This window comes from Desmodus rotundus, chromosome 8 (assembly GCF_022682495.2).
Source record: "Desmodus rotundus isolate HL8 chromosome 8, HLdesRot8A.1, whole genome shotgun sequence".
In the NCBI taxonomy this organism is placed as follows: domain Eukaryota; kingdom Metazoa; phylum Chordata; class Mammalia; order Chiroptera; family Phyllostomidae; genus Desmodus; species Desmodus rotundus.
In genome coordinates, this window is record NC_071394.1 from 98,616,998 (window position 1) to 98,639,225 (window position 22,228).

The 22,228-nt window shown below is 43.0% G+C and overlaps 1 protein-coding gene across 1 annotated transcript; it reads right to left on the bottom strand.

The window, feature by feature from the left end:
• Positions 1-5,549: 5,549 nt before the first annotated feature.
• On the bottom strand, positions 5,550-22,192 carry LSM3 (LSM3 homolog, U6 small nuclear RNA and mRNA degradation associated). The gene is made up of 4 exons (XM_024556409.4): positions 22,033-22,192; positions 19,826-19,936; positions 12,866-12,961; positions 5,550-5,966 (listed from the first exon to the last, which is right to left on the bottom strand). The coding sequence occupies exons 1-4, from the start codon at positions 22,051-22,053 to the stop codon at positions 5,886-5,888; spliced, it is 309 nt and encodes a 102-aa protein (XP_024412177.2). The 5' UTR covers positions 22,054-22,192; the 3' UTR covers positions 5,550-5,885.
• Between the last annotated feature and the right edge of the window lie 36 nt (positions 22,193-22,228).

Genomic DNA, 22,228 nt, shown 5'->3' on the forward strand with positions numbered 1-22,228 from the left:
CCCAGGGGGCTGGCTCCCTCCTGCTGTTTAGATGTCTGCTATCAAGTTACCCCTTTAGACAAAACTGCTGAGCTCCTCTGATGTTGTGTCGGGTCCCCAGCTGCTGTTACATCCTGTCAGCTTGCCCTCCAGGTCCGTCATGGTAGTTAGCATCGGGTACCCAGTTTGTTTTGTTTACTCTTCTATTGACAGAGCCTACACTTAGTAGACATTTGATGATAATTTTTAATTGACTGAATTAAATTATGTTATGACCCTACTGTAAACTATCTGGGGAGAAAAAGAGTGCATATAGTTATAACATGATGAATGACCTTAGCAAAGTTGACTGGCCTCCCAATACTGCCTCCACTTCAGTGACTTCTGACCTAGTGTTGGTGGTGTGACAGTAGCGTTCCAGGCACTGTCCTAGGCTTCCTTACAGAACCTTAGTGATACTGATAGGCTGCCTGGCCAGACCACGGGGGCACAGGGGAGCAGAAGGAGGGAACGGCCCTGAAGCCGTGCCACCTTCTGTCTAGTGCCTTGTGCAAGTGCCATCCCGATGCAGCATGTGACAACAGATTTCCCACCCCCGTGCAGAGGCACCGCAGGAGGAAGCCTTGCATGAAGCGTGCACGAGGTCAGTGAAACACTGGTTAAGGGAAAAGCCCTCCTGCCCCCCTTCCAGTCCCTGGGCATGGGTGGGGCCAGGGTACACAGCAACACGTGAACCTTAAATGTCAACATGGTGGTAAGGGGAGGTGCGGTCCTGTCAGTCTAGCCTTAAAAAAGGACAGGATTGGCTGGGGGGAGGGGGGAGGGGCGGGCCTGGACCCTCCCTGAGAGCCCAGACTGGGGGATTTAAACTGAGGGGAAGGAGGAACATTCTCTTCTTCTTCTGGGACCACTGGCGCAGACCTGCAGGCCAGTGCTTTGGGGGACCAGTGGGCCCTGGAAGCCACATGGCAACGACAGTGCTGGCCCCACACTTGGACCCCACTTGGACCCCAGGAGGGAGCCTGAAGCTGGACAGCCATCCCCTTGGCAGCCTCAGGCTCCAAAGGACAGACAAGGATCAAGTTGGAATTCTGGGTACTGTTTCTGGTTCTGGGGAAGGCTGGGCTTTGCCTGTGTTTTGGAGATCGGCCTGGAGCCAGGGAGTTCCAGTCCTCCCAATTTGTGCAACCTTCTAATAAAGACCTCTTTTCCTTCCCCACCAACCTTTGTCTTCGGCATTTGCCTGTGGATGGCGGTGGGCAGCTGAACCCCGCTTTCGTTTGGTGACATTAGAGCATGAGTAATTTTCCCAGCTGACACATGGCACAGCTGGGATTTGAAGCCAGGTTTATCTGACCACATTTCCAGAATCTAGTGGTCAGCTTCCAACCCAAGGGCAACTGACTCTGGGGTCCTGCCAATACTCAGAACCCAGACCCCCACAGCACTGTAGGTGGGTAGGATGAGCACCAAGAAAAAAAGTTGCTCTGGACTAATCAGTATCAGAAACTGTAGTGGGGCAAGGTGCCTCCACACCCAGGAAGTTTCTAGAAGCAGCCAAGAAAATAAGCATCTACATGTATTAAAATTGAGCAATGAATTTAAAGAGACTTTAAAACACTTGACCTTGGCTTCCTCATTTCTTGGTGTTAATTTTCCATGTATATTTATAACTAGTTATCAACATCGGACATGTACTGCCATTCTCAGGTATATGGTAATGGGGACGCGGCAGGTAGAAGGCAAAAAAGCGGGAAGCATTGTCTAGTTGTGGGGGGACATCACAAGCGCATACCTGGAAAACAAGGTGCAAAGTTCACCGTGGACAGTACTTTGCCCTGAATGGATAAGCAGGTTACTAATATACACACGGAGTGTTATTCAGCCGTGAGAAAGGCCATCCTGCCATTTGCAACAACACAGATGCACCCGAGGGCGCTGTGCTAACGGAAATAAGTCAGACAGAGACAAATACTGTATGGAGTCACTTACACGTGGAATCTGAAATTTTTTTTAAAAAAAGAAAGTCACACTCTTACAAACAGTAGAAAAGAGAGGGTGGGGCGGGATAGGGAGAGGTTGGTAAAGGGTACAAATCTTCAAGTATAAGATGAGTACGTTCTGCGGAGCTAATGTAAAACGTGGGGACCGTAGTGGACAACACTGTATCACACAGCTGCCGTGTGCTGAGAACTTAAATGTGCTCACACACACAAAAGACCAATAGGAGTTCACGGGTGCGGTAACTAGATGGTGGGGGTCCTTTCACAATGTACATCAAATCACCACAACGTACACTTTAAATATCTTACAATTTTGTCAATTACACCTCAGTAAAGCTGAAGGAAAAAGTGCCATTTGCTTCTCACATCCAGTGTTGCCGCCCGTTTGCTCATTCAGCATTTACTGAGGACAAACTCCTGGGCAGGCCCCACCCCAAGGGCTGTGAACACCGCACCTGCTCACAAGCAGCAACTCGTCTGCGGGAGTTCAGGGTTATTCACTCACATCATGCAGACGTCCTACCCTCCTCTGAGCTCCCGGGGCCCCAATACCTATTCTCAGCCTGACAACCCTCCTGGGTTGCACACACCCCAACTTGACCCCTGCCCCCACCCTCAGAGGACTCCAGCTAGCTTCAGGTCCAGTCATCAAACAGACCTAAGCTCTATCCACGCTGATTCCCCCTCAGGGTAACCCAGAGCCTCCTACCAGATTCCAGAGCAATGGCTTTAAATCATAGTGTCTTCACTCTGAAGTGTATTCCAAGAAACTTCTTAATCATCAGATACCAAAGGGGTTTATTTTTCTGTAAATTAAAGACGACTACAGAGCCTTTCAGAATTGGAATTCTTCGCCTCCAGCTCCATCTATCACTTCCTCTGGTTCCCTTTGGTGAAGCACCCTCTCCCATACAGCTCAGCGGAAATAATCTTGCCCTTGGTCCCCAGATAGGCAGGTGGCTAAGGCCTGACCAGAGCCCCTTCACAGGGCCATGACTAGACACAAACTGGCACAGGAACCAACTGAGGACAATGAGACCATTGCAGGCAGGCAGGTAGGTTGTAAAATCTGCTACCAGGTAGGGTTTGCCCAAGAATGAAACCCATATAGTTCGGCAGAGGTTGGTAACAGAAACATCAATTGAGCCTCTGGATCCTGCCAGGATGACTGGAGCTTTGTTTTTTTCCTGGTCCACAGCAAGGAAGCATTGCTCACAGCCGGCAAAAGCTCACACAATAGAACACTCCTCCCCTTCTGAATGCGGGCTGACAGCAACGTGGGTAATACAGGTAAATGTTGTATGTAGTTAAAGGAGTGTGAAACCAGTTTCTTACTGTGCAGAAAGGTACTTCTAGTTTGGGGAGACTTTTAGAAATCACTATTTGAAAACTGCCTATTTGTAGCTAACGATTTTAGTCTAACTTGGGATGCTCGAATTACTTGGGTTTCAACTTGGGCACACTTCACCTCAAAGATTTAACGTGTGGTCCTGCACATCGTCTGCCCCATTTTTTGTGGGAGGCAGTGACAACCCGTAACAATCTCTTCCAGGACACCACCAAGACGGAGATCCAGGTACAGCCTCCAAAAGAAAGGTGGTCAGAAGGACCCTCTTGTGCCACACGACACCGTGTTGTACATCCCACCAGTCGCTAGCACCAATGACCAGGGGCTCTCCAGCTGGCCGGAGCTCAGTATTGTGCAGCTTCAAAGTCCAAACCACGGCTCCAAGGGGCCCTCTGACTGCTCACCCCCTGAAGGCAGGACCCCCACAGGCCTGCACAGGAAGCCTTGATGTGGACAACTGAGGCAGGGGGCCGCTTGAGTTGTCCCCGCTGTGGACCAGTCCCAGCTCCAACCCTCTGGGCAGGTAGCCTGAGCTCCAAAAGGGCTCACAAAACCTCTATCTGGTAACATGCAGATGGTTTTCCTGCAGTTAATCTTTCATTGCCCCTCTCCCTGCATCTTAGCAGGCACCAGGTAAGTGGATGTTAGTATGTTGCAGTTAAATTTTACATGCACGTGAAGGGAACAGTGTTAAATTTTCAGGTTCATGGTTTTCAGAAACGTGTGTAAACAAAAGTCCTCACAGACGAAAGTTCTTGTGTAATTGACCAATTCTAGGAGAAAAAGGAAATGACCAAAATTGTGGTAGGACAATTGTCCACAGACTAAGCATGACTATCAAAGGCCACTGAAACCAAATGCAATGCGGGAGAGAACAGGAGGGTGTGGCAGAGCGAGAGGGCGAGATGAGTCTGGCCACAGCCCTGGCGGACACCAGGAGCCACATTATTACCCAGCCAGGGTCTCACACAGGCAAGGGCCTGCCAGACTCACGTCCCACTGCCCTGTACTAGCTGTGCGACCACAGGCGAGCTCAGAGCTTCAGTAGGGGAGAGTTGCCGTAAGGTTGAACTAGGAGTATGTATACAAACTGCTTTTGCCTGGTGCGTTCTGTTCAACAAATGACGAGAATTATCATTGTGTATCATCATCATCATTTAGACAAGAGTCCTACTCAGAAAAAGTGGTCCAAAGGATTGGTCACTTGCTACCTACTACCAGAACAAGTCTCATTTTATCAAGAGTGAAGAGGTTGCTATAAACAGGTGACCTTCTGAGACCTCTAAAGCCTAAGGACAATGTATGGGGCTAGCAGAAGTGAAGGGAGGTTCTCTCCTGTCTACTCTCGTTAAGACCCCATCAGCTCCCCCACACTTGTTTTTCCCTTTTCCACCAACTGGCATGGACAGGTACAATAAATAATGAAAACGAAACCTTCTTACACAATGTCTACCAAAAGCATCTTTCTTGCACATGGCTTAAGACATTGTGCGTGTTAGTGTGTCGTAACTGACAGTGGACTCATACACACACATTCAGCATATTTACAGACAAGCCACCCATACATTGGATTTTCTATATTTCAAAATGGTACAACCTACTTAATGAAGGATGCCAGGTTCTAAGCTCTGTCTTAATAAAGATTTAGAGATTGACTTTCAAGCATTAAGTGCTGACTGACTGAAGCTAGGAATAAAAGTAGCTTTGCTTTTAGCCACTTTGTTTTATTGTGCCACTGAGGTAAGTTGTTTTTTCCCTGTATCATCATTAATGGCCTGTAATCTAAGAATGGAAAAATGGTTCCTTTGCATCTAAGACATGTGTAGCTTTAGCAGACAGGACCAAGCTGAACCACACAGGTATGTAACCACTGAGGCTTAACCTTAGAAATAAATCGGGCCAGACGGAAATCATGCTTCATGCCTCACTGTAATGTCAGTGTTTACAATGACACACTCCCCGCCCACCTCAAACCCCCTCTGATCTGGGCGCTCTTCACTGTGCTCTCACGGCGCCCACACACGCGTCATCATATGGGCGCTCATCTCACTGTCCTGCAGCTACTGGTTTAAAGGGCTGCCTCCCAGGAGACGCGAGGGGAAGCAGCATACTGACAGCACTCGACCTGTGTCTCACACACAGTAGGTGCATACTGTGTGTGTACAGGTCCAGTGAACGTGAGACATGTGCTTAAAGAATTCACAAGACAGGAGACGGCATTAAAAAAACAAAACAAAAAGAAAGCATCAAATTTCATTTAAATTTAAAAATATCAGAAATTATCTCAAAAAAATCAATGGAGCAAATCAACTCCCAAAAAAGAGGGGCTGCATGTTGGCGATCACATTTATTGGAAAGATTAGAGAAAAATAAAAATGTCATTTAGCTTAAGAACTTCTAGGTTATGTGCACAGCAACTTATTTCAGGAGCAGGAGAATCCTTGGTCATTTCTCAACATCAGAATTTACGCAGGCTTCTCTTTTGAATATCTTCTACATTTAAAGACGCGATCACATACAGTCTCCTAACTTCCATGTAGGATAAATTCTTTGTTTCAGCCAACTCTCAACGGAGGCGCGACCAGCACAACGCCATCTCCCCGGACAAAGAGCATCGGGATATTGCGTTTTGTTGACTGGAAGAAGAAAAAAAGAACGAAACACATTCATACAAATATTTAGTAGTATTGTTTGGGGTTTTTTTACGAGAGAAATTTGAAAACAAAGAACACACACAGATTCATCATAACACAAATAAACAGATTCAAAAACCTGATCACTTACCTTTGTAGCACAAGGAACCAATCTATTAAGTGTTTACTTTTCCTAGACAGCAATGACTGAGGCGGCGACCGGAGCTATCCACCCAAATCCATTCTTTTCCTGGCATACAACTAGACTGCATTTCTCATGCTCCCTTGCAACTAAATACAGCTATGAGGTTGAGTTTTAAATCAACGAGAACTAAACAGAAGTGACTGACTGATCCATAAACCCCCCATGAATTTCCCTCTATGGTCCCTCCCACTGCTGGGGAACCCACGGGATGGCAGAGCCCTACGACAGAGGAAGCCTGGGCCCCTGACTGAGCATCCGGAAGAAAGCCATTACATTGACCTAAAACTCCACTCAGGACCGTTATGTGGGGAAAAATAAAATCCTACTGTGCGGAGCCATTAGATGTTGCCACTGCACTCACACATGTGGAATGGGTACCTTGGGATGTTAGCCTAGGTGTCAAGCCTCAGGCAGTAATAAAACAGACATGGAATGTCTGAAATCCTCTTATGCCTTGGCAAACACTTGGTAAAACTGCAATGACTTGGAAAGTAGCCCCAAGACCTCCCAAACCTGTAGATTCTGGGGGAAGAGATTGGAAAAGTCCAATGTTAGCAGGTGCTGCTGTTAGCCTGATGCACTCAGCAAGAAGTATGAGACGAATTCAGGAAAAGAACTAGCTGGTGTTCAAGCAGAGATTACAAGACAGAATTCAAAGGATTAGAAAAGCCAACTGTTTTTAGACCCCAAACTGTAGACAAAAGCAGGAAAAAGCTTTGAGGAACAAAGCCCAGTAAAACTGTTAAATAAACTCAGCCTTGAGGCAAAGATCAGATTAAGGGTATTGCCTTCCTACCCAAACTCACTCTGGCAAATGACCTCAAGGTAGTGAATGTTAATTTGAGGGACAGGAATACAGGTGAGACAGTATTAAATAAAGGCATCTAAAACCTATGTCTAGGAAAGAACAATGATTGGGGAACCTGGCCCACAGAATTAATTGGAAGTAACCAGGTCGTAATCACAGAAGTCCTAATTTTTACAGAAATTGCATTGCCCAAGAAACCACAGCCTGGATTAAAAAAAAAAAAAAAAAAAGCCTTTGACGTTCTGCACCCCCCAATTAGGGTTGCAAGATTTAGCAAATAAAAATACAGGTCACCCAATTAAATTTGAATTCTGGATAAACAAAAGGAATTGTTTTAGTGTAAGCATGTACCAAATATCACATGAAACACACCTGACCTAACAAATGGATTTCTTGTACTACTGGGACAGGGAAGAGGCACACCTCCCCAGGGGATTCTCAAGGCTAAGGACAGGTAACTGCTCTATGTCCCCATTCTTTCCTTTACCGACAGGGTTTTTACGGTGGGTAGCCTGTCCCTACTCTGCTTCGGTGGATGTGGGAGGGGCAACGGCAATTAAGTCATCCTTTCTAGCTTATAGCAATCTGTGCCACAAGAGACCACATGCAGATCTGACAGAAAACTGCCAACCCTGTGGAGATCCCAGACTCTGACCAGCATGTCCTGCTTACCTCTTTTGGGGGCAGAGGTGAGTGTGTTCTGTGTGTGGGAAGCAGAGTTCTGCAATACTCATTCTTGTTGGTCTTCACAGAAACCAGACAATCACATTCACAAAACTCAACATAGCCATGCTAATACCAGTGTGCGCAGATTCCCAGAAGGAAGACAGTGTGCCAGCCAGGCAGCACACTCAGTGGGAGCTGTTATGACATTCCAAGGACTCTTCTCTAGCTACCCAAATGGCAGCTCAAGTACCAGGTGGTGCAGGAGCCACCCTGGCTTAGCTGTCCTAAGCTCCACACAGGAAGCAGTATTGCACGCATAACAGTCCCACAAATGTAGCTTCATAGTCACTAGAGAGGGGCATGTGCCATTACAAGTAGCACATCACACTCCAGGAAGCTCAAAGCTACAGGCTAACAGCACTCGGAGTTGATTCACAGTTCTCCCAGTTCCCATGCGGTTTTCCAACCAGGGACCATTCTCACCACAGCAGTGTTTCTTAGTAAAACAGTTGACATTCCACTTGTATCATGTTACTAGGAAAAGAGAACTGGGAAGGATCATTTTCCCATGGAGATAATTTTTTTTTTAAATCCTATGTGTACAGGGATATTTGGTTGTCAGGAGGATAGACTATGGCAGAAATTGCTAGCTCTTCATAAAAATTCCTTTTTCTTTCCTTCTTGGGTACACTGAAATAACTGAAGTATATTTCCGAGGCTTCCTTGCAGTTGGGTACGATCCTATCACTGAGTTCTAGCCTAACGAACGTGAGAAGATAAATGTGGCACTTCAAGGCCAGGTTCATAAAACCACCCATGAACACCTCTCCATTTCTTTTTGCTACAGTGGCTGGACGTGAATGATGGTAAAGACTTAGAGGAAGGTAGAGATGGAAGGAGCAGGGTTCCTGAATGACTATGTGGAGGAAACCTGCCTGAACAATTACCTGATCAAGAAACTAACTTGGAATGAAGACAACTGTACTTGAACAATTTAAAAAAAAAAAAAAAAGTTAAAAAAATAAGAAATAAATTTAAAAAAGAAACAAGCTTGGGAAAAAAAAGGAACAAACATGAACTGTGCTAAGCTATTACATGTTTGGAGGTATTTGTTACCATAGTCTAACCAACATGTCTATAAGGGTAAACTTTCTTTTCTTTTAAAAATTTTTTATGGATTGATTTTAGAGAGAGAGAAGGAGGAAGAGAGAGAGAAAGACAAACATCGATTCACTGTTCTAGTCACTGGTTGACTCTTGCGTGCATCCTGACCTGGGATCGAGTTCACAACCTGGGCAGATCTGGCCAACACTACCCCGCCAGGGCTTGTACGGGGGATCTTTCACCTACCCTGAGGTGAGTTACCCACCCTGAGCTATCTCTTTACAGCATCCATCCAGGAGACCAGGCTACAGACAAATACTTTTTGAGAAAAAAAGGGTTCAGTGTGTAAACTTACATTCTCTAGGTAAGAAAAGAAGTCTATAAAATCAGTATCAGAAAAATGTAGTGGATTTTGTAGTAACAGCAGTGAATTTCACCCAGAATTTAATATACATACATATACATTTATGTGTGGACTACAGGAGTGAACTTTAAATTTAGTCTCAGGTTGAATCAACTAGTTTCAAATAGAAAAGAGTTTATTTCATTGCCAAGGACTGCAGACCCAAGCCTTGCCACCTGTCACATATAGGAGTGGGGGAGTGGTTGTGTGTGGTCTCTCTTCCCATCATGTACGATGACAGACACTAGACGCAGAGATGAATAAAACATGAACCTGTCCTCCTAGAATCCCCATCCTAGAAATGAAAGTAGAGAAAGAATGAATTTATCCTACAAGAATTACACATAAGAAAAAGATAAAATTATTCACGGCAGGATAGTTTGTATTAGCAAAAGACTGGAAATGTCTACCTTGTCCGTCAACAGCAAAACAGTTAAATAACTTATGGTACATCTATACAATGGTGTAGTGTAAAGCTAAAACCAAAAGCATAAAGAAGCTACACGTGAAAATGGAATAAAGAAGCTACATGTGAAAATGGAATAAAGAAGCTACACGTGAAAATGGAATAAAGCAGCTACATGTGAAAATGGAAGAAGGCTCTGAGATATATTAAGTTGAAAGAGCAATGTGTGCAACAGCGCTCATGGTATGCTGTTTACAAAAAACGGGAGGGAGAATAACCTACTAGCATATGCATAAAGACACTGAGGAGGATTCTCAAGAAACCAGTAATAATGATTACCTCTGGGGATGAGGGTAGAAAGAAAATAGAGGATGGAGTGGGAGACTTTTTTATTACTTTTCATGTTTAGTGACTTTTAAACTGTGTGACTCTATTATCTACTCAAAAAGTTAAACTGCAAGCAATTTAAAGTGGGTAAGAAACAAAATATGGTATGTGTTAAGTATTAGTGAGATGTATATGTGCATATGTGTGTGATGATGGGATCATGAAGAGAAGAATTCCTTCTGAATGGGAAAGTTTGTAAAGAGAGAAGAGTTCCTTTCATATGGGGGAGTTGGCCTAGAGTTGCTCTGTCCAATATGAAATTTGGACAGGTGGTTAAAATTAAAATTAAATACCCAGCTCCTTAGTCACGCCAGCCTACATTTCAAGTGCTCAACAGCCACACACGCTCAGCTACGGTATTGAGCACTGGAGATTTAGAGCATTTCCCCTGTTGGACAGTCCTGTCGGACAGTGGCCGTCTAGAGAGAGGTCTAAGAGGAATATCTGATGCTGTCTAGAGGCCTACAGGCGAAGGTCTGTAAGGTGAGGGAGGATGCTGCAGGCAGAGGGAGCAAGGTGGCTCAGTTCCAAAAGGGCAACAACATCCCCAGGAGAAACTGGGGAGTCAAGGCATGAGGCGTTTGCTGAAGGAAGGTGGTAAATGTGATGGCCAGTTGAAAAAATAAGCCGGGGCCAAGTAATACAGACAGACCTTTAGCAGTTTACAAAACAGAGACACTAATTACGGAGGGCTGAGAAGAAAAAGAGTGAGATTGACTGCGACCAACCTTCCCATTAGCAAGTCAGCACTCAAGTTAATTATTCAGAAGTCAATTACTAAGTTATGGAAAAACACCTATATGGTCTGCAGGTCTCCCTGTTTTGGTAATGTTGATATATTCATTAGCAATTCCAACAGAGAAAACCATAAAATGGGTCCAACTGAGGAAGCATTTAGTCTGATTTCCTATCTTGGAGAGAAATACCAAGAGTATATCCATGTTGCTGAATAAAACTGATCATAGGTATTCCCCATAGTATCACTGTCTTTCCTTTTTCTGCATCTACAGCTAATATACATTTACACAGTACAAGGAACTATCACATATACACCTAAAAACCCTACAAGGTACAGTAGTCTGTCCAAGGAAATAGACCTTGTACATGGAAAATGACATACTACACTTTCTAGAGAAGAAACTGTTTTCTTTACAGTTGAAATGAGAAAGTATTTTCACTTATCCAAAGGTATTTTTAATATTATATCTAATAAACATCGCAATGCAAAAAAAGGCTCATTAACTAAATAAACTTTGCTTCCCTTCTGCAGCTGCAACTCGGAGCCGGAGAGACTGTGTGCACTTCGCAGTGTGCACCGCGGAACGGCCCCCAAGGCAGCAGTCACGAACCTTTCTGGAGGTCAGTGACTGCTCGGACAATCTGTTACAGACACTCCGCCCAGACACACACACACAGGTGCGGACACGAGCCTCAGGCTCAGGAGGAACCACTGCAAGCTGACTGGAGCCGGGACGAGAGGGGTAATCCGTGTCGGCCCACCACAAATCTGAAGGGAGCAGCACTGCTCCTCTCGCTAGAGAGACACCACAGCTGAGAAGGGTTAACTTCTCTCACAAGCAGAAGTCAAGAGTGTGAAAATGTTTATGGAGAGTCTATTTTCCTGGTGAAAGTTTTAGGTTAATGTTACATAAAAAAGCAGAATGTAAATTGTGCGATCTGACTGGGTGGCTCAGTCGGTTGGAATGTCATCCCACAACCAAAAAGGCTGCGGGTCTGATTGCTGATCAGGGCAAAGTTGTGGGTTTGATCCCCAGTAAGGGTGTGTACAGAAGGCAACCTTAACTTCTAGTTAACTTTGAGTGGGTCCTGTTACCACCCCCACTTTAGAGAGGAGGAAACTTAGTCACAGCCAAGTGGGTAATATGGTACAACTATATATAAGCAAGGGAGTCAAGATTTGAATCCAGGTTTAAACCACTATGCTCTAGAAGGACCAGAAACTGGCTTCCCAATACCTAAAAGACTTAACAACAAGTACGATTATTTTTTATATTTGAATAATAAAATGTGCCAACATTTGGCAGATCTGTATAACTCAGTGAACTGATATGTTCCAAATAACTACTGCTTGATGTTATAAAATCACACATGTGTAAAAGACCCACTCGCGGTGCAAGGCAGACCAATGGATTTGCATACAGCATAAGTACAAGAAGTTCAGTAACATGGTTTCACATTCCGCACTGCAACTAACCTTTAAGAAACCACCACTCTCGAGTTTGAGTACAGCACCAAAGGCGAGTACCCACAAAAAATACCCCACCAACTAGCTGTGAGGTTGAATTTTCTTCAATTATAACATATCACAACACATTAAATGCAGAAAAAAAGATGTGAGAAACTAGATGTAATTAAGCCACACAATAGAGATTTACAAAAAATGTGAAACAAAGACACTCCTCACTAAATACTTTCAGAAAATATAGTTATTGTTCATAAGAATGCTACTTATGTTAACATAATAGGTTTATTTTTAATGCGTTAATAAATATTTTTAAATTTCTCAGTTTTAGTTTCTATTAAGTATTGGTAGGTCAAATCCACATCAAACAGAACTCCTTCAGTATTACTGTTACATATTAGCACACACAGGCATCTTACACTGTCGTATCTTACTGAAGCCTGACAACCGTATGAGGTTAAGTGGTAGTATTCTTGCTTACCAACGGGGAAATTAACCTGCAAAGTTAATTCCCTTGCCCAGCATACCCCAGGTAGGAAGTGGCCAAGCCAGTGCTAGAGACCAGGTCTGTCTGACCCCAAAGACTTTGCTTTTAATTGCTACACTCCACTGAGTCCGTAAGTAGGTGTCAAAACATGACAGGCTTTCCATAAACATTAAGCTGTTGGATGTTAAGAACAATTGGCATTTTAAAACAAAAAATAGAATCGCATGACTTACTTTATATATCTCTTCATATGTTTCTTCATCAATTTCTATAGTAGTCACAGTTTCTTCCACATCTCCCAATATCATATTTAAATGTTGATCATAAGCCTGAAGTGGGAGGGTAAGGGACCAAAAAATTTACAAAATTAAGAAAAAATGAACAGGGCTTATGATAAGCAAATGGCTCAATTACAAGTAACACATAGTGCTTATACCACATGACAAATATCATATGATCTCACCTATAAGTGGAACTTAATCAATAAAACAAGCAAGCAGGCAAAATATAACCAGAGACATTGAAATAAAAGAACAAACTGACAGTAACCAGAGGGGAAGGTGAAGTGAGTAGCGGGGGGAAAAGGGGAAAGGTCATCAAGGAACATGTATAAAGGACATATGGACAAAGCCTAAGTGGGGTAGGATCACGGGTGGGAGGTGGGGCCGGGGGAAAATGTAGACAACTATACTTGAAAAACAACAATAAAATAAAAACTTCTACCATAAACTTTTACTTGCAAATAAAAAATAATCTTGGGTTCCAGCCAATATGGAGGAGTAGGTAGAAATGCTTCACTTTCTCACACAACCAAAAGAAGGATAACAACCAATTTAAAAACAATAAACAACCAGAACAGAATAGCAAACTGCATGGAACTGTGACAACTAAGGAGTTAAAGAAACATTCACCAGCCCGGTGCACTGACACAAAGAAATATGGCCCAAATGAAAGAACAGATCAAAACTCCAAAAAAAGAGCTAAGTGATGAGGAGATAAGACCACCCATCAGATGCAGAGTTCAAAACACTGGTAATCAGGATGCTCATAGAACTGATTGAGCTCGGTCACAAAATGAAGGAAGAAATGAAGACTACACAAAGTGAAATAAAGGAAAACATACAGGAAACCAACAGTGAAGGGAAGGAAACCAAGACCCAAAGCAATGATTTGGAACAAAAGGAAGAAATAAACATCTAACTGGAACAGAATAAAGAAACAAGAATTCAAAAAAATGAGGAGAGGCTCCAGAATCTCTGGGACAACTTTAAATGTTCCAATATCCAAATTATATAGGGCTGCCAGAAGGAGAAAAGGAAGAGCAAGAAATTGAAAATTTATTTGAACAAATAATGAAGGAAAACTTCCCCAATCTGACAGAGGAAATAGACTTCCAGGAAGTCTGGGAAGCTCAGAGAGTCCCAGAGAAGTTGGATCCAAGGAAGCACACACCAAAGCACATCATCATTAAGTTACCCAGATTAAAGATAAGGAGAGAATCTTAAAAGCAGCAAGAGAAAAGGAGACAGTTACAAACAAAGAAGTGCCAGTAAGACTATCAGCTGATTTCTCAAAAGAGACCTTACAGGCAAGAAGGGGCTGGAAAGAAGTATTCAAAGTCATGAAAGGCAAGGACCTACAACCAAGATTACTGTATCCAGCAAAGCTATCATTTAGAATGGAAGGGAAGATAAAGTGCTTCTCAGATAAGGTCCAGTCAAAGGAATTCATCATCTCCAAGCCCTTGGTACATGAAATGTTAAAGGGACTTACCTAAGAAATAAAAGAAGATAAAAAACTACGAACCGTAAAAGGACAACAAACTCACAACTATCAAAAACTGAACCTAAAAAACAAAAACAAAAAATAAGTAAATAACTAGAACAGGAACAGAATCACAGAAATGGAGATCACAGGGAGGGTTATCAATGGGAAGGGGGAGGGGGAGAATGGGGGGTAGGTACCGGAAATAAGAAGCATAATTGGCAGGCATAAAATAGAAAGGGGGAGGGTAAGAATAGTATAGGAAATAAAGAAGCCAAAGAACTTATATGTACAATCCATAGACATGAACTAAAGTGGGGGAGGGGATGCTGGAGGGTAAGGGGGGTACAGGGCAGAGAGGGGATAAAGGGGAGGAAAAAACTAGGACAATTGTAATAACATAATCAATAAAATATACTTAAAAATAATAACCATCTTGGTGTATAAATATACCACTTCATCAGAAATCATTTCCAATAATAACTGAATTGACCTGATAAAAATACAAAACTGTTTAAATGGCCAAAAATGAATTTAGTTAAAATAATTTGAAATTATTTTTAAAGTGTTCAGCCTACTTTTTATCCAAGGCACTTCCACCATTTATAATAATTAATTATAAAAATAGCAAATTCATCAGACTTTTTTTTAAATCCTTATTCTAGGACATTTTTTTCACTGCTTTTAGAGAGGAAGGAAGGGAGGGAGGGAGAGAAAGAGAGAGAGACAGAGAGAGAAATATCAATATGAGAGAAAAATACTGATTGATTGTCTTCTTATATGCACCCCAACCAAGGATCAAACCCACAGCCTGGGTATGTGCACTGACCAGGAATTGAACCCATGACTTTTTGGTCTACAGGACAATGCTCCAACCAACTGAGCCACACCAGCCAGGGCTAGGCTTCTTTCAATTCCATCTGTAACAGTGTGGAAATAAAATTCTTTGTTTAATTGCTAAGATGATAGCATTATAGTCTCCTGAAGGCAGAAGACACCGTTATTCAATCCTCCCTGTCCCAACTAAACACTGTAAGGTAATGTAAGTAAAGCGACATCCTGCCCATTTATAACAGCCAGAACTAACCGTGCTCGGCACTTGTGGGCTCAACCAATAAATGCTGCAACACAGATAGAGGGATGTATGTCCTCAATCTAAGCTCCAAAGCTCATGCATTTTGCTGAAAAGTGAACCTCCAGGGGCCTTATTCAGAACCCACTTACTTTTGCTTACTTTTAACAAAGTGTTAAATGGTTTACTAGCTCACATCAACATAAAAGTATTCAATCTGCCACATGGGGGAACTGCTAGGCAGAGCACACTAAGAGCAAAAATCTATAGACTAGGGCCAGAAAACAAACAAAAGGTTGGGGGCTGTTCAGTATAGAGGCAATAGAGTTTCTACATAGGGAACTAAAGAAGCTTCAAAGAGCTAAGGCAGTATGTCTATCCCAGAGTATCTCTCCATGTGCCACTGACTGGCACATGTGATTTAGCTCAATTGTTTTTCTTGGCAAAGTTGCTGTTTCATTTCCTGGGGTTCCTCTTCCCTTACAGCTAGCTGTAAATTAAGACTAACGTCTCCCTAGGTCCTTACTTCCTTTCCTAGAATAGCAGGTTCTCTACCTCTAGGTTTTATAGGAGGTGGAATCATAGTACTTAAGAGTGAGGCTAAAGTCAGACTGCCTAGGTTCTCAGTCTGGCCCTCCGTTTACTGGCTGTGTCGCCTCATGCAAGTAACTTCACCTTTTTAAGCCTGAGTTTCTTCAACTACAAAACAGGGATACTTAGTATCTACCCTCATAGGGTTGTTATAAAGATCAAATGGGATATGTATTATATACAAAACACTTGGGATAATTAATGCTCAATAAATTTTAGTTATTTTTAATCACTTCGGGGTAGAATGGCAGCAATGAAAACAATCCAATCTAGAAAGTAATGTGTTATCAACAAGAGGCAAAACCTTTAGTTTCTCTCACTATGAATAAATGGGTCCACTTCAAGGCACCAATCCTATAAAAATATAAGCAGATACACACACAAAAAATGTACAAAAAATGCTTATTCCAGCATTATTTATAGTAGCAAAAAAGGGAAAACAACCTAAATGTCACTACTGCCATATAAAGAATTCCACGTAACTTCCGGTCAAGATGACAGCACAGGTAAACGTGGTACTAGTATCTCCCACCATATCAAAGTCACAATTAAACTACTGAACAACCATCATTCAGATCCACCTGAAATCAGCTGCATAGAAGTCCCACAACTAGTAAATTAAAGAAGAAGCCATATGGAGACTGGCTGGAGGGGCAGAGATGCTGAAGGGGCTGTTCCCATACACACATGTGGCAGCAAAAAAACAGAGAGGATATGTTGGCTGCAGATGTCCCCCCAAGGAAAGGAGAGAGGGGTTCCAGACCCACACCAGAACCCCAAGCCCAGGGTTCCAGTGCTGAGAAGAGAAGTCCCCCTAACTTCTGGCTGCAAAAGACAGCCAGAAAAAAAGAAAGTGAAACTGAGCAAGACGAAGGCTTCTGGAGTCCTGGGCAGTTCCTCTTAAAGGGCCTACAGTTACCTGACTCACTCTTTTTCTGAGTCCAGCACTGGTACAGTGGATTGAAAGGCACCAAGAACATACAGAGAGGAACTGAAGTATTTGGCACCAGAGTGAGAGTTGGGGAAGGCAGCTTTCTACCAGACAAAAGTGCTGGTAGAGGCCATTGTTCATTTGATGAGCATTCCCCACAGAGCGAGCAGACAGGTGCCATATCTGAGACTCCATCAACCTGGCTAACACTGCCCTGCTCTGCTGATTCCCTGAGGCTCTGCCCCACCAAATTTGGGGGCCCACCCAAGCTGTTTCAAGTGCCTTTTCGGTATGAGTAGCTTGTCTTGGCTCATGCTTTAGACTTTCCTAAAATCTCTCAAACAAGTAACATCTGGCCTCAGCTGCCTGGTACCTCTAAGTGGCCCCAGGCTCGGCACTAGCAGCAGCCAGCAATGGTTTGCTGTTTGGCTTCTCCCGGGCACCTGTAGGCCCAGCATGAGTAGCAGCCAGCTGCAGATTACTATGTAGCTCAAGCCAGCTGGCCCTGGGCAGAACACAGCTGGCAATGGACCTTCACGTGAACCTCCCAGGAGGTGCCAGAGCCAGCACTCCCTGTGGACAGCTTCAGACCATGTTGAAACACCACCCAACCACCCTCACAGTGGTTGGACTCACAGGGCGGACTCAGCAGGCACCACAGCCCTGCTAAAGTCAGTCCTGCTCTGTGGAGCAGACCCCTCCAGCCAGTCCTCGCAGCAAGTCAGCCTGGGGATAAATCCCACTGATGTGCCCACAGCAGTCAATGCTCAGCTACAACAGGAAGGGGTACACAGCGCACATGGGGCTGGGGGAACGCAACTGGAGTGCTCAGTACGGGTGACCGGGGAGGCTGTGTCACTGGACCCCTACAGACACCTACTACATTAGGCCACTCTACCATCCCTGGAGATACAGCAGCTCTACCTAATACACAGAAACAAACACACAGAGACTTCCAAAGTGAGGAGACAATGAAACATGCCCAAATGAAAGAACAGAAGAAACTCCAGAAAAAGAACTGAATGAAACAGAGACGAGCAATCTACTAGATGCAGAGTTCAAAACACTGGCTATATGGATGCTCAAGGTACTTAGGGGAAGAGTAGTTCCAGAACTCAGAACTTTGATAGCATAAAAAAGGACATGGAAACCATTAAAAAGAATCAGTCAGAAATGAAGATTACACTAGCTGAAATGAAGAATAATTTACAGGAAATCAACAGTAGAGTAAAGCTGAGAATCAAATCAGTGATCAACTAATTTGTTATATAAGGAAGCAAAAACACCCAAACAAGAACAAAAAGAAAAAAAGAACCCCCCCAAATGAAGATAGTGTAAGGAGTCTCTGGGACAACTTCATGCGTACCAACACTCACATCAATGGGATGCCTGAAGGAGAAGAGAGAGAGCAAGAAGTTGAAAACCTATTTGAAAAAAATGACAAAAAACCTTCCCTAACCTGGTGAAGGAAATAGACATCCAAGTCCAGAAATGCAAAGAGTCCCAAACAAGATGAACCCAAAGAGGCCCACACCAAAACACATAATAATTAAAATACAAAAGTTAAAGACAAAGAGAGAATCTTATAAGCAGCAACAGAAAAGCAGTTAGTTACCTACAAGGGAGCCCCTATAAGACTGTCAGCTGATTTCTCAACAAAAACTTCGCAGGCCAGAAGAGATTGGCCAGAAATATTCAAATTGATGAAAAGCAAGGACCTACAACCAAGATTACTCTATCCAGTAAAGCTATCATTTAGATAAAGAGCTTCCCAGATGAGGAAAATTAAAGGATTTCATCAGTACCAAACCAGTATTATATGAAATGTTAAGAGTCTTCTTTAAGAGAAAAAAATGATAAAAAAAAAATATGAACAATAAAATGGCAGTAAATACTTATCTATCAGCAAATGAACCTAAAAGAACAAAATAAAGCAGAACAGAAACAGACTTATATACGGAGAACATTCTGACAGCTGCTATATGGGGGATGGATGAAAAAGCTGCCAAGATTAAGAAGTACAAATTGGTTGTTACAGAATCGTCATGGGGATGTAAAGTATGGCATATAGTCAATATTCTAGTAACTACATACAGTATACATCTGAAATACTGTCAATAATATTCTAATAACTACATATAGTATATACCTGAAACTAACATTGTATGTCAACTGTAACTGAAAAATAAAGTGATTTAAATTAAATTAAAAAAGCTCCATGTAAGCATTAAAAATAGTAAGCATTATAAATAAGGATTTAAATGCATCATGAGCAATGACTTCCAAGAAGATTAAGTGAAACAGAAAGGTGCTCGAAAATATTTATAGCAAGATCCCATTCTTTTAGAGATAGTGTATATAGTACAAATACATACATATGGACATAAATATAAATATATACATGTGAATATACAGAAAAGATCTGAAAAACCAGAGACCCAGTTTGTAATAGTTGTTACCAACAGAAGAAATGGATTTCACCTTTTACTCTACGTACTACTGTGCTATTTAATATTTTTCACTAGAAAACACAAATTTATGTATATGTCAGTAATTTAAAGAACATTTAAATAAGAATGGAGAAACGTTATTTGCAAGTAGAAGGAAGAAAATGAAAGAAATAAATTCATATTTCTGTTGAGAAAAATGTTAAAAATATGAATAAGTTACAGTTTTATTCGAGCTATAGAAATACAGGTGACCTTCCACCTCGCTATCATCTACATTCAAAATGCTCTGCCACAGTGGACATGTTTTACATTTGAAGGGCATGAGGGTAGGGAGAGATGACAAGAAAATAATCTGATTTCAAGGTCATTTAATAAATTTACTTACATGTAATCTACCTCGAAGCTCTCTGTCATTTCTCATTTTCACATAAATTCGCTCATCCAGGCTGAGCCTGATAAGATCCAGGGGCTCTTCTACAGTGTTGGTAGTTTGTTGCTGATAAAAGAAACAGGCTTCGTTAACACAATTACTAGAGAGAATGTAGTGCTCACATCAATGCTATGCTGTGTGACCGGGCAAATAACACAACACCCCTGCGTAGTAGTCTCATAGTTTGTAAAATGGGGATTACAACGGCACACACCGAATAGTGCTTGTTGTGAGGCTTAACGACATGTGAAGATGCAGAACAGTACCTGGCACAACGTAACTGCTATACAAATGAGGGCTGAGACGTACACACACAGGAAAGAGTTATACAGCAATACACTGACTGTACTTTGTTCCCTGAAAATCCCAACTTCCTGACCCAATTTCAGGGTACAGGGAGTCACTCTCGGGGATGTTAGCCTTATCTCAAATATTTAGTAATCTGAAAAACATTCACTTAGTGATTACTACACACTAGTCAGAATGCTAAGCAGAGATGAAGGTTTGAGGGAAGATGATGAGTTACAGGGCGGGCTGACTTTAGGGTGCCAAATGGCTAATAAGAAAAATATATTCATCAGGCAGTACAGAATACTGGCCACAAGCACTGGTTTTGGAGTCAGGCAATAAGAGGGCAACTCCTGACTCTGACACTTATGAATCGAGATTAAAAATTATGCCATCTCTAGTTCTGAGTTTTCTTGGCTATAAAATGAGGAAGCCACAATCTTCCCTTCGTGATTCTTAGGATTAAATTAGCTAACGTATTTAACGTATTTAAAATAGTATCTGGCAAAGAGTGTGTATAAATTATTGTCCTTGTTTATATTAAAGAATATTTGGAAACAGGCGTGAGAGAGACCAGGGCCAGGATGACTTGGGGTCATCCATGTGGATGGGATGGGTGAAGCCAGGAGAGTTGATGGAATTATTCACAGAGCTTCTTCAGTGAGTACGGGAAGCCGGTGGAGGAAGGTGACTGAACATCACGGGCTCCACAGCCTTAAAAGGCTAGATGAGAGGAGAAAAAAACGCTGGACTCAACTGGTCCCCATCCCTAGTTCAATCGGTGTTTGTTAAGGACCAGCTAGCCAACTAGGTACAATGATACAGAAGTCACTCCCCACCCTCAAGGAGCTCATTCCAGTCCAGGGAGGCATATAAATAATTATAATGCTGTAAGAATATACACATGACAGAGGCCTACTGCTCCTTTAGCCTCAGTCTGGGATGCCCATTCTCTACCCTTTCCAACCTGTAGCTTTAAATATTACCTTTTCAAAGAGGCCTCCCTGATCACCCAATTCATTCACTCAATAAATGCGCTGAGTGTTTTCAGCCCTGTTCTAAATCCCAAGGCCAGAACAGTGCACAAAATTCCTGCTCTTAAGAAATACACATTCTGGGAGGCAAGGGCAGGAGACAAACATTAAACAAAGCTTGCACTTAATATGAACAAATAACATGTTATGAAAAAAAAAAAAAACCTAGACTAGGCAGAGTGCTATTTTATGTAGGAGGGCAAAGAAGTCCTCTTTGATGAGGTGAGATTTCAGGAGAAGTTGTGGCCTGATGCACACCGATCCACAACCCGAGGAAGAGTATGCCGGGAAGGAGGAAGAGGAGGTGAGACAAACCAGTTCCTTGTTTCCTTCATACCACATCACAGCTCCTAGATATCGCACATACTCGCGTTTACTTTTTATCTGCTCTTCTCCACAGTACAAGCTCCACGTGGGGTCAGTGTCGGTGTCCCTGGTGTTTAGAACCGTGTCTAACCACATAAAGCAGATGTTCACGAAGCATCTGTTGAAGGAGTAATAACTGTAGCGCTCAGTGCTGATAAAACTCCTTAACTCTATCATCACGGTATTGGAATCCCGACAGTGCAGTGAGGCACGCCTGGAGAGCTCCCATTCTATAGACAGAGGTGAAACTCAGAGAAGGGAAAGAGCGGGCGGCGGAGAAGCTAGTTCTCAAGCGGACTTCTAACAAGACTTCATGGCCTGAGGCAAAAATGCCAGGCCGTAACGACCCACAGACAAGCGGCAGGACAGACTACCTTCCTACGAGCTTGAAGAAAGCAGCCCTAGAATGCAAAGCCGAACAGGGCCAGCTGGGCATGAGGATGCCGCTATTCCGCCAGCTCAAGAAACACTCACCTGGTCCACGTCGTCCGCCATGTTTCAAACCCTGCGCCCTTTCCCGACTCTCGCGTTACCACTCGAGCCTCTCCAAGCTCCGGAAACGCGAGAACTCAGTGCGCCGGAAGTACAAGTCTGTTTTGCCCCTTCTTGCTTCCAGCAGTTTGCATTGATCATTTGGGGCGGAGCTTCAGCTTGGGGCGTGGCATAGTAC